The following is a 17,773-nucleotide window of genomic DNA, read 5'->3' as shown; positions in this document are numbered from 1 at the left end:
AAAGGCTTAATTGAGGCCCCTTAAGGTACCGTCACATTAAGCGACGCTGCAGCGATATAGACAACGATGCCGATCGCTGCAGCGTTGCTGTTTAGGTCACTAGGAGACGTGAAACACTGTAACAGCAGAACGATGCAGGAGCGATCCAGTGACATACTTATCGTTCTCGCCGGTTGTTCGCTCCATGGAAAAACATTGCAGGCATCGTTGCTTTTGCTGTCAAACAGGACGAATCACGCCGACCTGACGACCAAATAAAGTTCCGGACTTTCAGCGACGACCAGCAATGTCACAGCGGGATCCAGATCGCTGCTGCATGTCAAACACAACGAGATCGCTATCCAGGACGCTGCAACGTCACGGATCGTTGTCGTTCTCGTTGGTAAGTTGCTTAATGTGACGGTACCTTTAGACACTAAAAAGAGTAATGCAAGGATTGTTGTACCCAATTACTAATCTTGTATCTGGACTTATGTATACATAAGATTCAGTTCGCACATCTCTGCCTCATGAATCCGGGATCTGGATGAGCATAATATGTGTAGGTGTATGTGTGAACTGTATCTACCACGGCACCTGTCCTGATCCATTAACATTTTATTGTGCACCTTAAACTGATGAGTAAGCAAATCTCTAATAAAACACAACAATAAGATCGACATACCCAGTGTTCCATGCTGTAAAAAGGCCGCATCCCTTAGAGCCGTGGATTCTGCATCCATTGGTCCAATAGTCTCTTGTCCATGGCAAGCTCATCACATTACGGAACATTAGATGTTCACCACAACTTAGGGTCCATTTACAAGGACCGATCGGAGGCATAATACGATTGCCGATTGGTACATTTTTACCGATCGGTGATTGATTAAATGCCTGTTTAGACAGGCAGACCAAAACAAATGGTGCTGACTGAGCAATCTTTACTAGAATCAGTGCACAAAGGCTGCAATAGTTCTCGGCAGTGGCAGTCCCGTTTACACAGGTTGATGCACCACAAACAATGATGATTTTTTTTTGCGCTATATATATTTTTTGCTAACGTTCATTCATGATTATCTCATAGTGCAAATGCAGCTTTACAGATCACTTTTGGTTCTAAGCAGGTACATATAGTGAAACACTCACCTAAAGAAAGTTAAAGGATTATTCCCAAAGTACAAAGGGCTAAAAAGACTTTGTGGGGGCTTAACCTATGGGACCAATACTAATCATGAGAGTAAACGGGCTGTTTTTCTTGCACAGCCATACCCTTGCCACCTGCTGGGCACAGAACAGTAGGACAGACCTCACAGAAAGTTTATCCACTCATACATTGCTCTGTGTACATCAAAAGGACATGCAAGTTGGAGAAAATATATATATATTTTTTAATAAAATATATAAACATAGTTACGCTTTAAACTGATCAAGCACTATGTACCACTAATTTTCACGATAGGGTTTCTACAATTTATGCCCCCACCAATCAAAATGTGACTGCACATCCTAGTGATACACGTCACTTTATAAGATAGAAACAACCCAATACATTCTGTATACCCAAGGCTCTACCTGTGCTCCATTTTCCACCTTCCATAGGAGGTCTTCTCCTTTCATCATGTAGAAGCGATTCCTCCAGCTCCTTAGGGGTTGGGTTAAGCATCTCCCATTCCTCATTGGTGTAAAAGATGCTCTTTCTGCATTCATTGTTATTTCTGCCAGGTCGTAGGTTCTGCACAGAGTTTCTAAACACAAGGAAAGACCAGATTACAACATTTATACCGTGTATATGAGACTGCACTGGTTTTACACATTAAGTGCAATCTAAGGCCAGAAGAACTTACTGTATAATCCAACATCACTCATTTATATGGAAAAAGGTTATCCACATGCTACTCCAAGCCTATCAAAAATACCCTGCGAATATACAATTACGGTAATTCAAGCTTGCTAGAATGCCTCCTTTATACTTCTATACAGTACATATGAAAGAATGACCATCTTCCAGAAATTTTTAGTGTTAAAGAAGAGCTCCCATCAAAGTTTTTACACCAATCATCATATTATATAGCACGTTGTACTTATAATTGCTCATTTTGCTCATCTATACAGTTACTGTAGTTCTTCTGTTCTCCTATGACATCACATGATTAAAAACTGACTAGTCAGTATCCTTCCAAGCTCGATGTAGAAACAAGAGGTAAATTTTCTCTGCACAAGTTATGAGTCACTGCAAGAGTCTATGAGGCAGGGAGAGGAGGAAGCAGGTGGGACAGGAGTTGAAGAGGGGAATGAGACTTCCTGTTTTTACATAAAGAAGAGGAAAGAAGAATTTACTGGGTAGAAAGACAATATGAGCAATTGTAAGTACTAAAACTATGGCCTTAATCGGTGCCTGTGTCCATCAATGGTTATATAACCCCCTGACTGCCCCCTAAAAAAAAACTTTTCAAGTTCTTCAGCGCTGTATGTTAATCCTGTTGGTCAGGTCGGCGTAGTTTCTGCGGTCTCCATCCCTCCTCCTAGCTGCTGATAGTCATCCTCCTGCTGTAAATGACGTGACTGATGCCTCCTGTGTCATCCACATAGCCGGGCAAAATCTTGCGCCAAGTACCATAATTATTGGCTCGCGCCTGCGCACTATGCTCTCCCCTAATACGGGCAGAGCCTAGATCATAGAGGCACATGCACACTTATGATTTCGGCTCTTCCCGCAACAGGACAGAGCATAGTGCACAGGCGTGAGCTGGTGATTCTGCTCGGCTAGGTTGATGACGCAGGAGGCGTCAGACAGGTCAATTACAGCAGGAGAGCAGCCATCAGCAGCTGGGAGGAGGGATAGAGAAGCCGGGAGCATGGATGGAGATCGCAGAAACTACTAAACTGGTAACAGGTTCCCATTAACGCATTCATGTTTTTGGGAGGAAATTGGAGATTCAGGTATAAAAGCCTTTTAAATAATACTGGTCATCCTTATATACATACATTGCATACTACAGTAGAAGAAAGACACACCTTTTCCACAATGTAAAAACTGCTTAACCCCTCTGTGACCTTAGACGTACTATCCCGTCGAGGTGCCCTGGGCTTATCTGACCCTGGACGGGATAGTACGTCATAGCCGATCGGCCGCGCTCACGGGGGGAGCGCGGCCGATCGCGGCCGGGTGTCAGCTGCTTATCGCAGCTGACATCCGGCACTATGTGCCAGGAGCGGTCACGGACCGCCCCCGGCACATTAACCCCTGGCACACGGCGATCAAAGATGATCGCGATGTGCCGGCGGTGCAGGGAAGCACCGCGCAGGGAGGGGGCTCCCTGCGGGCTTCCCTGAGCCCCCCGCAGCAACGCGATGTGATCGCGTTGCTGCGAGGGTCTCCTCACCTCCCTCCCTGCTCGAGCCCCGGATCCAAGATGGCCGCGGATCCGGGTCCTGCAGGGAGGGAGGTGGCTTCACAGAGCCTGCTTAGAGCAGGCACTGTGAAGGCTGCAGCGCTGCATGTCAGATCAGTGATCTGACAGAGTGCTGTGCAAACTGTCAGATCACTGATCTGTGATGTCCCCCCCTGGGACAAAGTAAAAAAGTAAAAAAAAAATTTTCCAAATGTGTAAAAAAAATAAAAAAAAATATTCCAAAATAATGAAAAAAAATAAATAAATATTATTCCCATAAATACATTTCTTCATCTAAATAAAAAAAAAAAAACAATAAAAGTACACATATTTAGTATCGCCGCGTCCGTAACGACCCGACCTATAAAACTGTCCCACTAGTTAACCCCTTCAGTAAACACCGTAAGAAAAAAAAAAAAAAAACGAGGCAAAAAACAACGCTTTATTATCATACCGCCGAACAAAAAGTGGAATAACACGCGATCAAAAGGACAGATATAAATAACCATGGTACCGCTGAAAGCGTCATATTGTCCCGCAAAAAAAGAGCCGCCATACAGCATCATCAGCAAAAAAATAAAAAAGTTATAGTCCTGAGAATAAAGCGATGCAAAAATAATTATTTTTTCTGTAAAATAGTTTTTATCGTATAAAAGCACCAAACCATAAAAAAATGATATAAATGAGGTATCGCTGTAATCGTACTGACCCGAAGAATAAAACTGATTTATCAATTTTACCAAACGCGGAACGGTATAAACGCCTCCCCCAATAGAAATTCATGAATAGCTGGCTTTTGGTCATTCTTCCTCACAAAAATCGGAATAAAAAGCGATAAAAAAATGTCACGTGCCCAAAAATGTTTTCAATAAAAACGTCAACTCGTCCCGCAAAAAACAAGACCTCACATGACTCTGTGGACCAAAATATGGAAAAATTATAGCTCTCAAAATGTGGTATTGCAAAAAATATTTTTTGCAATAAAAAGGGTCTTTCAGTGTGTGACGGCTGCCAATCATAAAAATCCGCTAAAAAACTCGCTATAAAAGTAAATCAAACCCCCCTTCATCACCCCCTTAGTTAGGGAAAAATAAAAAAAAATGTATTTATTTCCATTTTCCCATTAGGGCTAGGGTTAGGGCTAGGGTTAGGGCTAGGGTTAGGGCTAGGGTTAGGGTTAGGGCTAGGGTTAGGGCTAGGGTTAGGGTTAGGGCTAGGGTTAGGGCTAGGGTTAGGGCTAGGGTTAGGGCTAGGGTTGGGGCTACAGTTAGGGTTGGGGCTAAAGTTAGGGTTAGGGTTTAGATTACATTTACAGTTGGGAATAGGGTTGGGATTAGGGTTAGGGGTGTGTCAGGGTTAGAGGTGTGGTTAGGGTTACCGTTGGAATTAGGGTTAGGGGTGTGTTTAGATTAGGGTTTCAGTTATAATTGGGGGGTTTCCACTGTTTAGGCACATCAGGGGCTCTCCAAACACGACATGGCGTCCGATCTCAATTCCAGCCAATTCTGCGTTGAAAAAGTAAAACAGTGCTCCTTCCCTTCCGAGCTCTCCTGTGTGCCCAAACAGGGGTTTACCCCAACATATGGGGTATCAGCGTACTCAGGACAAATTGGACAACAACTTTTGTGGACCAATTTCTCCTGTTACCCTTGGGAAAATACAAAACTGGGGGCTAAAAAATAATTTTTGTGGGAAAACAAAAAGATTTTTTATTTTCACGGCTCTGCGTTATAAACTGTAGTGAAACACTTGGGGGTTCAAAGTTCTCACAACACATCTAGATAAGTTCATTGAGGGGTCTAGTTTCCAATATGGGGTCACTTGTGGGGGGTTTCTACTGTTTAGGTACATTAGGGGCTCTGCAAACGCAATGTGACGCCTGCAGACCAATCCATCTAAGTCTGCATTCCAAATGATGCTCCTTCCCTTCCGAGCCCTCCCATGCGCCCAAACGGTGGTTCCCCCCCACATATCGGGTATCAGCGTACTCAGGACAAATTGGACAACAACATTTAGGGTCCAATTTCTCCTGCTAACCTTGGAAAAATACAAAACTGGGGGCTAAAATATAATTTTTGTGGAAAAAAAAATATTTTTTATTTGCATGGCTCTGCGTTATAAACTGTAGTGAAATACTTGGGGGTTCAAAGCTCTCACAACACATCAAGATGAGTTCCTTAGGGGGTCTACTTTCCAAAATGGTGTCACTTGTGGGGGGTTTCTACTGTTTAGGTACATTAGGGGCTCTGCAAACGCAATGTGACGCCTGCAGACCATTCCATCTAAGTCTGCATTCCAAATGGCGCTCCTTCCCTTCCGAACCCTCCCATGCGCCCAAACGGTGGTTTCCCCCCACATATGGGGTATCAGCGTACTCAGGACAAATTGGACAACAACTTTTGGGGTCCAATTTCTCCTGTTACCCTAGGGAAAATACAAAACCGGGGGCTAAAAAATAATTTTTGTGGGAAAAAAATTTTGTTTTATTTTTATGGCTCTGCATTATAAACTTCTGTGAAGCCCTTGGTGGGTCAAAGTGCTCACCACACATCCAGATAAGTTCCTTAGGGGGTCTACTTTCCAAAATGGTGTCACTTGTGGGGGGTTTCAATGTTTAGGCACATCAGTGGCTCTCCAAACGCAACATGGCGTCCCATCTCAATTCCTGTCAATTTTGCATTGAAAAGTCAAACGGCGCTCCTTCCCTTCCGAGCTCTCCCATGCGCCCAAACAGTGGTTTACTGCCACATATGGGGTATCAGCGTACTCGGGACAAATTGGACAACAACTTTTGAGGTCCAATTTCTTCTCTTACTCTTGGAAAAATAAAAAATTGGGGGCAAAAATATAATTTTTGTGAAAAAATATGATTTTTTATTTTTACGGTTCTGCATTATAAACTTCTGTGAAGCACTTGGTGGGTCAAAGTGCTCACCACACCTCTAGATAAGTTCCTTAGGGGGTCTACTTTCCAAAATGGTGTCACTTGTGGGGGGTTTCAATGTTTAGGCACATCAGTGGCTCTCCAAACGCAACATGGCGTCCCATCTCAATTTCTGTCAATTTTGCATTGAAAAGTCAAACTGCGCTCCTTCCCTTCCGAGCTCTCCCATGCGCCCAAACAGTGGTTTACTGCCACATATGGGGTATCAGCGTACTCAGGACAAATTGGACAACAACTTTTTGGGTCCAATTTCTCCTGTTACCCTTGGTAAAATAAAACAAATTGGAGCTGAAGTAAATTTTTTGTGTAAAAAAGTTAAATGTTCATTTTTATTTAAACATTCCAAAAATTCCTATTAAACACCTGAAGGGTTAATAAACTTCTTGAATGTGGTTTTGAGCACCTTGAGGGGTGCAGTTTTTAGAATGGTGTCACACTTGGGCATTTTCTATCATATAGACCCCTCAAAATGACTTCAAATGAGACGTGGTCCCTAAAAAAAAATGGTGTTGTAAAAATGAGAAATTGCTGGTCAACTTTTAACCCTTATAACTCCCTAACAAAAAAAAAAATTGGTTCCAAAATTATGCTGATGTAAAGGAGACATGTGGGAAATGTTACTTATTAAGTATTTTGTGTGACATATCTCTGTGATTTAATTGCATAAAAATTCAAAGTTTGAAAATTGCGAAATTTTCAAAATTTTCGCCAAATTTCCGTTTTTTTCACAAATAAACGCAGGTACTATCAAAGAAATTTTACCACTATCATGAAGTACAATATGTCACGAGAAAACAATGTCAGAATCACCAGGATCCGTTGAAGCGTTTCGGAGTTATAACCTCATAAAGGGACAGTGGTCAGAATTGTAAAAATTGGCCTGGTCATTAACGTGCAAACCACCCTTGGGGGTAAAGGGGTTAAAAAAAAAAAAAAAAAAAAAAAAAATTTTTTTTTTTTTTAAATTAATTCTTTTGATCTCACTTTGTGATGGCACAGGTAAAAAAAATCCTCTGAAGAACAGATTAATTGATAACCTCCCTATATATACACAGTATAGGAGATTTCCAAAAATCCTAATCGGCAAAATTTGTTGTTACATTTGTTTGCAGCTGAAAACTGCAGTTTCTGAACAACCAGAAACTACAGTGTGCAAAGGCATCCATATAAGAATTTTTAAGCCTTAAATACGAGCATTTTTGCAATTTAGGAAAGGGAAGTTACAGAATCTTAAAACAGAAAAATAAATTTTTATAATTGTAACAACAGTTTCAATAAATATAATTACTGACATTTACAGTTCTGCATTCTACTTCTGTCAGGTTTCTAAATGATGATACTAAAAAGTCAAAGTAACAAAATCCATCTGACATACTGATATGATATACGATAGTGCAGTCCCTAATAAGACCACAAAAAAGTCAATATTTGGATCAGCACTAGTCAAATATGGGCGGCATATCCTGGGGTTAGAGCATCTTTAGCCAACTCTCCCTCTCTCTACAAATATAGCGGGTGACATGAGTTTTGAACAAGTCAACAATTAGAGAATTATATAAAGTAAATATATTTCTAAAGATGCAAAAAAGAAAAAGTAGGCGCGCACTTACCCTGTTGCGGTGAATATCACTTTATTAGGACATATAAACAAACGGATAGCAGGGAGGGATAGGGTCAGCCACGGACAACGATCGTTTCGTGCTCTACGGCACTTCAACGGGTCCTAATGCTGAGTGGAACAGGAAGGAGTTTTATAGACCCATCTGGATCCCAGACTCCTCCCCCTGGACTCCAAACATAAACAGTGTTACATTTAAAACAAAATGGTATTAAAAACAACAATAATAAAATAGCACATGCTGAGAACTACAAATAAACCGAATACAGCTTTTAGAAACCAAGATTGAGACACTTTTATAAGAAAACCGACATGTCGACTTTGTCATTTAAACCAGATGGTCCTGCTGCGTCTGCGCGCAGGATCCATCTGGCTTCTCTGCGCAGCAGGAGGCGGCGCAAATCCCCTCCTCCCTCAGGCAACGAGACCCGCTCCAAACCCGCAAATCTTAGTACTTGGGCATCTCCTGCATGGCAAGTGTGTAGATGGTCTATTAACCTTGGAGCTCCTTTCCCTGTTCTAATGGAGTAAAAATGCTCCCTAATCCGAACAAACAGTGGGCGGAAGGTTTTGCCAATATAGAAGCGTCTGCACGGACAAAAAAGAACATAGACGACATGGGTAGTCCTGCAAGAAATAAAGTCCCGTACAGTGTGCTGGATATGACCTACTCTAATTCTATTACCTGTATGATGGTACTTGCAGAAGTTGCAACCCCCGCATGTGAAGTTGCCTTTAGGGATACTATCTGTGAGCCAATTATTTTTGGTAGTGACAAAGCGGTTGCGGACTATGCTGTCTCTAATGTTTGTACTGCGACGGCTAGCAAAGTTTTGCCCTCTTGACAACCACATCAGAACCGTCATACGTAAAAATTGGTGTATTTTACGTCAAGATACTGACCTCAAAGAAATAATAGATAGGGGACCTCTCTTTGCTAGCCGTCGCAGTACAAACATTAGAGACAGCATAGTCCGCAACCGCTTTGTCACTACCAAAAATAATTGGCTCACAGATAGTATCCCTAAAGGCAACTTCACATGCGGGGGTTGCAACTTCTGCAAGTACCATCATACAGGTAATAGAATTAGAGTAGGTCATATCCAGCACACTGTACGGGACTTTATTTCTTGCAGGACTACCCATGTCGTCTATGTTCTTTTTTGTCCGTGCAGACGCTTCTATATTGGCAAAACCTTCCGCCCACTGTTTGTTCGGATTAGGGAGCATTTTTACTCCATTAGAACAGGGAAAGGAGCTCCAAGGTTAATAGACCATCTACACACTTGCCATGCAGGAGATGCCCAAGTACTAAGATTTGCGGGTTTGGAGCGGGTCTCGTTGCCTGAGGGAGGAGGGGATTTGCGCCGCCTCCTGCTGCGCAGAGAAGCCAGATGGATCCTGCGCGCAGACGCAGCAGGACCATCTGGTTTAAATGACAAAGTCGACATGTCGGTTTTCTTATAAAAGTGTCTCAATCTTGGTTTCTAAAAGCTGTATTCGGTTTATTTGTAGTTCTCAGCATGTGCTATTTTATTATTGTTGTTTTTAATACCATTTTGTTTTAAATGTAACACTGTTTATGTTTGGAGTCCAGGGGGAGGAGTCTGGGATCCAGATGGGTCTATAAAACTCCTTCCTGTTCCACTCAGCATTAGGACCCGTTGAAGTGCCGTAGAGCACGAAACGATCGTTGTCCGTGGCTGACCCTATCCCTCCCTGCTATCCGTTTGTTTATATGTCCTAATAAAGTGATATTCACCGCAACAGGGTAAGTGCGCGCCTACTTTTTCTTTTTTGCCATTTGGATTCTGCACACATTTTTCCTGGCAGCAGCACCCCGTTGATTCAGGTGTAAAGGATTCATACAGCCAGTATCACTTTCTGTGGTGCTAGACCGATATTATAATACGGTCACTGAGTTGGACCTTTGAGCAGTGCGGATGTGTGTTTTCTCTACTATTGGACTTTGCATTTTGATTTTCTTTGTACACACTACCAGCACGCTTGGTCGCTCACACCCTTGCACCAGGTGATCATTAACAGACTTTTGCTTGTTAGCACTGTTCGGATCTCCATAGCTATGGAGCCCGAGGCTGTTTCCTTATCACATGGACTCCTAGCAGGGAGGGAAAATGTGGATGCTTATTTTTCTGAATGTGAACTACACGACAACGTTTTTTCACTTAGCACAAAGACGCTGGAACACAAATTATTTATGGCCGCAGAAAGAGAGGTAAATTTGTTTTGGACAAATAATTCTTTGAAGTCCTACATGGAGTGCGGTCGAGTACCGCGTGGACTGCGTGTCATAAAAGAAATGGCTCAATATAAAGATAATGTATCCTTCATTAAAGAGTGGGAGAAAATCTTACTACAATGCTCCCAGGAATTACTCCGCCTCGTGTTGAAGCAAAACATTATTAATTATGAAGCCACTAAAGCCGAACTTACTAAAACTAAAGAAGAATTGAGAACCAGGTTGTCTGACACACAATGGTCAATTATTGACAAAAAACTGGATACAAAACTGGTCATTTTGCAAAATGAGATAAAGCAAAGGAAAAGAGACAAATTTATAAGAGACAAAATTGATTTTGAAACAGACAGAATTTTTACTTGGAATAAAGGCAGCCTATCAGAAGGCCATCGCAGATCCCGCAACAAATGGAATCAGAACAAGGGACAAGGACGTAACAAGTCCCTGTTTAAAAAGAACAAAAATAAAAAAGATTACCTTACAACAGACTCAGACTCAAGTGCTACCGAGGATCCTTGTACATCTAAAAACCAAATGCCATTGCCACCAGCATCTATCTCAGGTGTTTCCCCTTTAGACGCAGGACGCGCCGAGGGGGTAGGAGAAATGGCAGAAGAAACTCCAAAAAAAAGGCGGCAAGTTTCGTGGCGGCCAACGAAGTAGCGGTTGTTAATTTAACCCCACGAACCTTGAGTGAAGCACATCTGTCGGTGTTGTCCAAAGGATTGAATTTTTGTATAGCAGAACCATTTAATCTGGTAGATTTTAAAATCGACCTTTTCAAGGCGGTTCGCAAGATCCATTTGTTTAAGTCGTTTTCTGCAGTTAGTAACCATGCCACCCCCCGTGAAGTGTTCCCAGGTGAGTCACCTTGCCATGTGGGTCCCCTGGGCTTTTTTGTCACAGAGGACCCATTTGGTGATGTGCGGGAAGAGACCCGTGACCTTTTGGATTCTATGAGCATTACTCCGGTTTCTGCAAGTCATAAAGATAAAGTAACTGCACCTTTTACTGGAGGTAATAAATCTACCTATATGCCCCCAGTAGCCCCAGGTAATCTTGTAGATGTTTTCCAATCGCAGGTTTTAAAAGACATGGAGGCTTTAATATATGAAAAGCCCATAGAAAACCTTCTTTTAAAGGAAAAACAAGCTTTGGGTGAAATACAGGGCTGGTCTGATGTGATTGTCCGTAGTGCGGATAAAGGTGGCAACGTGGTGCTGCTTACAAGAGAATATTACAAAACAGAGGCATTGAGACAGTTGTCAGATGATACAACGTATTTGAAGCTTAAGGGGGACCCTACGGTAAAATTTAAAAATCTCTTGCGTTCGTTGCTAAGAGATTTTGTGGATAAAAAGGTGTTTTCTTGTAAACAGGCTGAAAAGCTACTACCGGATTTTCCGAGACGCCCACATTGGTATCACATACCGAAATTACACAAATCAGTGGAAGCCCCCCCTGGCCGTCCCATAGTGTCAGGGGTTGGTTCGTTAACTGAGCCTATCTCCTCTTATATCGACTGGCTGCTGCGCCCCCTGCTGTTGGATGTCCCTTCGTTTATTAAAGACACGGGAGACTTTCTGAATGTGATTAAGGATTTTGAATGGCAGGAATCATATGCTCTGACTTCGATTGATGTCGAAAGTCTTTATACACGTATTCCACAAAAGTTGGGGGTGGAAACAATTAGAAGCATTTTGGAGAATACTCCCACTGGTCATGACACTGTGGAGTTCATTTGTGATGGACTCTCGTTCATTTTAGAACACAATGCTTTTTCTTTTGACGGCCAGTGGTACCTGCAGACGGTGGGTACCGCTATGGGTACCCCCGTCGCATGTACCCTGGCAAACCTCTTTCTTGCGAGGTTTGAGGAGGAATATATTTATTCCAACAAAAACCCATTTCTTCGACATATCAAGCTATATGCTAGGTATGTGGATGACATGTTCATGGTGTGGGATGGGCACCAGGATGCCTTCACGGAGTTCGTGAGGTACCTGGGGACATCCAATACCATGAACATGGGGTTTACCTCGCAATTTGGAGGCACCAACTTGGTCTTTTTGGATGTCCAGTTATGCATTGAGGACGGGGGGATCTCCACTAGAGTATATCGTAAACCCTCGGCATGTAATTCTTTATTACATTATAACAGTGCTCATCCGCCATACATGAAGGGATCTCTGCCCTATAGTCAACTTCTTAGGGTTAAGAGAATCAATAGTGATCCTGCAGGTTTTGCGCAGCAGTCAGTCGATTTGATTGGAAGATTTAAGAAACGTGGGTACCCCCCATCTATTTTAAAAAATGCCTACGATAAAGCAGCAGCCACGGATGTTTCCACCACCTCCAAAAAAAGACAAAAAGAAGAAAAAAAGTTTGTCTTCAGTTTTAAGTTTGGCCCTCTTGACAACCACATCAGAACCGTCATACGTAAAAATTGGTGTATTTTACGTCAAGATACTGACCTCAAAGAAATAATAGATAGGGGACCTCTCTTTGCTAGCCGTCGCAGTACAAACATTAGAGACAGCATAGTCCGCAACCGCTTTGTCACTACCAAAAATAATTGGCTCACAGATAGTATCCCTAAAGGCAACTTCACATGCGGGGGTTGCAACTTCTGCAAGTACCATCATACAGGTAATAGAATTAGAGTAGGTCATATCCAGCACACTGTACGGGACTTTATTTCTTGCAGGACTACCCATGTCGTCTATGTTCTTTTTTGTCCGTGCAGACGCTTCTATATTGGCAAAACCTTCCGCCCACTGTTTGTTCGGATTAGGGAGCATTTTTACTCCATTAGAACAGGGAAAGGAGCTCCAAGGTTAATAGACCATCTACACACTTGCCATGCAGGAGATGCCCAAGTACTAAGATTTGCGGGTTTGGAGCGGGTCTCGTTGCCTGAGGGAGGAGGGGATTTGCGCCGCCTCCTGCTGCGCAGAGAAGCCAGATGGATCCTGCGCGCAGACGCAGCAGGACCATCTGGTTTAAATGACAAAGTCGACATGTCGGTTTTCTTATAAAAGTGTCTCAATCTTGGTTTCTAAAAGCTGTATTCGGTTTATTTGTAGTTCTCAGCATGTGCTATTTTATTATTGTTGTTTTTAATACCATTTTGTTTTAAATGTAACACTGTTTATGTTTGGAGTCCAGGGGGAGGAGTCTGGGATCCAGATGGGTCTATAAAACTCCTTCCTGTTCCACTCAGCATTAGGACCCGTTGAAGTGCCGTAGAGCACGAAACGATCGTTGTCCGTGGCTGACCCTATCCCTCCCTGCTATCCGTTTGTTTATATGTCCTAATAAAGTGATATTCACCGCAACAGGGTAAGTGCGCGCCTACTTTTTCTTTTTTGCCATTTGGATTCTGCACACATTTTTCCTGGCAGCAGCACCCCGTTGATTCAGGTGTAAAGGATTCATACAGCCAGTATCACTTTCTGTGGTGCTAGACCGATATTATAATACGGTCACTGAGTTGGACCTTTGAGCAGTGCGGATGTGTGTTTTCTCTACTATTGGACTTTGCAAATATATTTCTAAAGATGCTATTGACATGAAATTCTCACCCGATGTTGGTAACAATCCACACAGGCAAAGAAATCAAACCATAGATGTCCATAAATTAGGTTACTTGCAATAATGTAAAATGACACAGTGAAAAGTATTGAACACGCCTAATGAAATTTAATTAATACTTTGTATACAAGAATTTGTTGGCAATGACAGCTTTAAGATGCCTCCTGCAAGGAGAAACTGGTCGCATGCATTGCTCATGTCTGATTTTGGCCCACTCTTCAGATCCTCAAGGTTCTGTGGGCTTTTCATCTCATCTGACCAGACTATATTATGCCAGTATTTTACATGCTTTTCTAGAGGCACTTGAACTTGGTTTTTGTTCAGCAATGGAGTTTTGCGTGGGGAGTGTGCATACAGGCTATGGAAGAGGAGTGCAATACTCATAGTTTTCTTTGAAATAATTGCAACTGCTGATTCCAGGTTTTACGTCAACGTTCCACAGGTGGTGCTCTTAGACAACTCTTCTGATAATTATTTTCACTCCTCTGTCTGAAATCTTGCAGGGAGCACCTGGTCGTGGTGAAAATATGTTCTTTCTAGTTCCGGATTACGGTTACAATAGTGCTCATTGGAACCTTCAGTTTAGAAATTCTTCAGTAACCAATACCATCAATATGTTTTGCAACAATAAGGTTGTGAAAGTCTTGAGACAGCTCACTGAGACAGCATGAGATGTTTCTTGTTTGGCACCTTGGTAATGAGACACCTCTTTATAGACCATCAATTGACACAGCTGATAATTTGCACTTAGAGGCGGGATTGCTTTCTAACTACCGATAGATTTTAGCTTGTTAAATGACTTTCCATGGCTTTTGGCACCTCTCTATCTTCATATGTTCATTATTTTTCCCTGTGTCATTTCTCAATTTTACACATAACTATGGACATCTATAGGTTGGTCAATAGCACCTTTAGAAATATATTTAATTTAAAAAAAAAACAACTTATTTCACACATAGGTATATTCTGAAGATCTGTTTTACATTGTTATTAGCAAAACTGTTGAACAAAAAAACAATGTAATAGCCTTCTAGCATCCAGGATTGACATTTATTTTGCAGGCACAGGTACAACTAAAGAAGCTTTTTAACAGGTAGTCTCAAATATGTATGGAATATACAAAGGACATGTAATAAATGCCTAACAAATGAGGGTACTACATATATAGAATGGGGAACCTCCGTTCCAGCTGGCATCCGAGAACCAATGAGTGGAGAGGTGGCAGCGCGTCTCTCACTATTAGATTTCTATGAGCGTTTGGTACTCCTATAGAAAAGAATGGAGAGAAAGAGTGCATGCGCTGCCACCTCCCTATTCACCGGTGGTCAAACGCCAGTTGAAATGGAAAAGGGGGGAATGTGGGGAGGAGTGATATCAGGAAACTTCAGTTCTGTAAATTAGATACAGGTCCCACATCTATTAAACGTTTATGTCATGTTTTTTTGGGGTGCATTCAATCTCTGATGTGACAACCCCTTTAAAGTGCAAATATTTTACAAATAGAGCACAAGCTCTCAGCTACTTAGACCTTTGTGACTCAGAAGGAGAGGTCGAATCTTAGTGACTGATTAGGTTGCAATTAAAGTTAGACACTCTGCCTTAAAAGGAAGTGGTACGTGTATTGTTAAAGTTAAAAAAGGATTTTTTTCCATATCATGAGTTTAAAAAAAAAAAAAAAAAAAAAAAAAAGTCAATTAGTAACCTTGCAATTTTCACAATGATCACTTGGTTTTTTTTAGAATCATACGTCATACCCTTTCAGGAAGAGTTTACAGCTGGCTCACAATGACAGGCAACACCTGGACAGAGCTGATAACACAGGTGCACCACAATAGTAAGAAGCATGCACGGGCCACACCTACGCAGTAGCAGATATCGGCGATCCCATAGCTGCTATTGCACAGGCGCCATCTTGCTAGAGGAAAAAAAAATTCCACTTCAAAGATGGTGCCATCAGCGCCTGCGCCATTTTCAGACTTTTTTTTTTCCTGATGAATTTATTTACATCATGACCTAAAAGAACGAACTGCACATTATACATGTGGATCATGCTGTAGCGCAGGCGCTCGCCTACTGCAAATAATGTATCTAATATATAAAGCTGAATGTGTGTGTGTATGTGTATATGTCCGGGATTGGCATCTGCACCGTAGCAGCTACAGCCACAAAATTTTGCACAGTCACACGTCTGGACCCCGAGAGCATCATAGGCTATGTTGTGAGGCGAAATTTTAACCCCGCGCGTTCCAATTCACCAAACAATTTTGCCCCTATCTACATAATGGGGAAAAAGTGAAAGGAAAAGTGTTGGAGGCAAATTGACAGCTGCCAGATGTGAACAAGGGGGACTTAAAGAATGAGAGCGAATGAATGAGGGCACCAAAGAGTATATACCGTACAGTTGCTAAGGTGGGGTCCCGACATGGGATACTCACCACACACAGGGATATGAACACACACACAAAATGCGCCACACACTACCACGTGCTTGAACACATATACCACGCTCAGCACACATTTCACCACACATACACCAACCTCGCCACATAAAAGTCCAAACACAAAAGTCGCCGTTCAAAACTCGCCACGCGCAAAACTCGCCACATGCAAAACTAGGCTCACGCAAAACTAGGCTCACGTGCAAAACTCACCTCATGGAAAACTCGCCACACGCAAAACTTGCACACGCGGAAAAATTGCCACATGAACAAAAGTTGCAACACATGCAAAAGTTGCCTCACACAAAACTTGCACATACTCAAAACGCATCACACATAAAACTCGCCACGCGCAAAACTCGCTGCACACAACTTGCTACACTAACCTGTCACATGCAACTCGACACACAAAAAGTTGCTTCACGCATGTCGCCACACAAAACTTATCTCACAAAAGTCGCTACATGCATGTAGCCACATGCAACTCAACACACACAACTTGACATATGAAACTCGCCCTAAAGCGCACACAAGTCTGGTATTATCCTTCAAAAATAAAAATCTGATTAATAAGCAGACAAACTACAAGAGCAACAAATGTACCATATAGGAAATACGGCAGCTGTCACTCACATGACCTGTCTATTATGTGTAAGTGTGAGCTAATATATACTGCCTGGGGGGAGGGCTTCCTGTTGGCTGGGGATTTATCTGGCTGCCAACAGCAACCAATCTCAGCTTCTATTTTGCTACAGTTAATTAATCTGAGCTCCGATTAGTTAATATAGGCAACAAAGGATATTCTCAGTATAACATAGCTTGCGTGAAGTAATAGCATGTCAGTTAGGGTGTGTTGGTGGAAAGGCTGATGTCAGTCACATTACCTCTATGTGAGAGGATATAGAAACTGCCAGTTACAGACTTTTTTACCACAATAATGCCTCATAAGAAAAGGAATTCCATGGCACGAATGTCAGCTGATGCGAAAATAAAAGCTGCGTTACGGGCCAATGAAAAATGTGAAGACCAAGAAACAAGGCTGACACACATGAGAACAGCAGCTGCTTCCTCAAGAGCTATATCCAACGGAGTTCCTCAATTCATTGGAGCCACAAGGACTTTCTCCTCACAACCTCTTTCTAAAACCTGGAGCACCTATTCTGCTATTGAGAAATTTGGATCCACCAAAGCTTTGTAATGGAACAAGACTCTTGATTAAGAACCTGTTTCCACATGTAATTGAGGCAACCATTTTGACAGGATGTGCCACAGGAGAAGATGTTTCCATTCCAACAATTCCTCTCATTCCATCTGATTTGTCTTTTGATTTTAAAACGCCTCCAGTTTCCTGTTCGACTGGCATGTCCATCAACAAGGCTCAGGGACAGTCCTTGAAAGTAGTTGGAATCGATTTACAATCTCCATGCTTTTCTCATGGTCACCTTTATGTGGCCTGTTCAAGAGTTGGAACAACCAAAAATCTGTTCGTCTTTGTACCTCATGGAAAAACTAAGAATGTCGTTTATCAAAGGGCTCTCGAATAAGTAG

The 17,773-nt window shown here is 42.2% G+C and overlaps 1 protein-coding gene across 1 annotated transcript in view; it reads right to left on the bottom strand.

The window, feature by feature from the left end:
- Window positions 1–17,773, bottom strand: part of TBC1D2B (TBC1 domain family member 2B) — a 147,824-nt gene that overhangs the window by 95,887 nt on the left and 34,164 nt on the right. Inside the window, exon 4 of the mRNA XM_069765568.1 lies at window positions 1,552–1,724. Within this exon, the coding sequence (XP_069621669.1) occupies window positions 1,552–1,724 (173 nt within the window). The remainder of the gene's footprint in view (window positions 1–1,551; window positions 1,725–17,773) is intronic.

The sequence above is a fragment of the Ranitomeya imitator genome, chromosome 4, assembly GCF_032444005.1.
Source record: "Ranitomeya imitator isolate aRanImi1 chromosome 4, aRanImi1.pri, whole genome shotgun sequence".
In the NCBI taxonomy this organism is placed as follows: Eukaryota; Metazoa; Chordata; class Amphibia; order Anura; family Dendrobatidae; genus Ranitomeya; species Ranitomeya imitator.
This window is presented reverse-complemented; position numbering and strand designations above follow the sequence as displayed.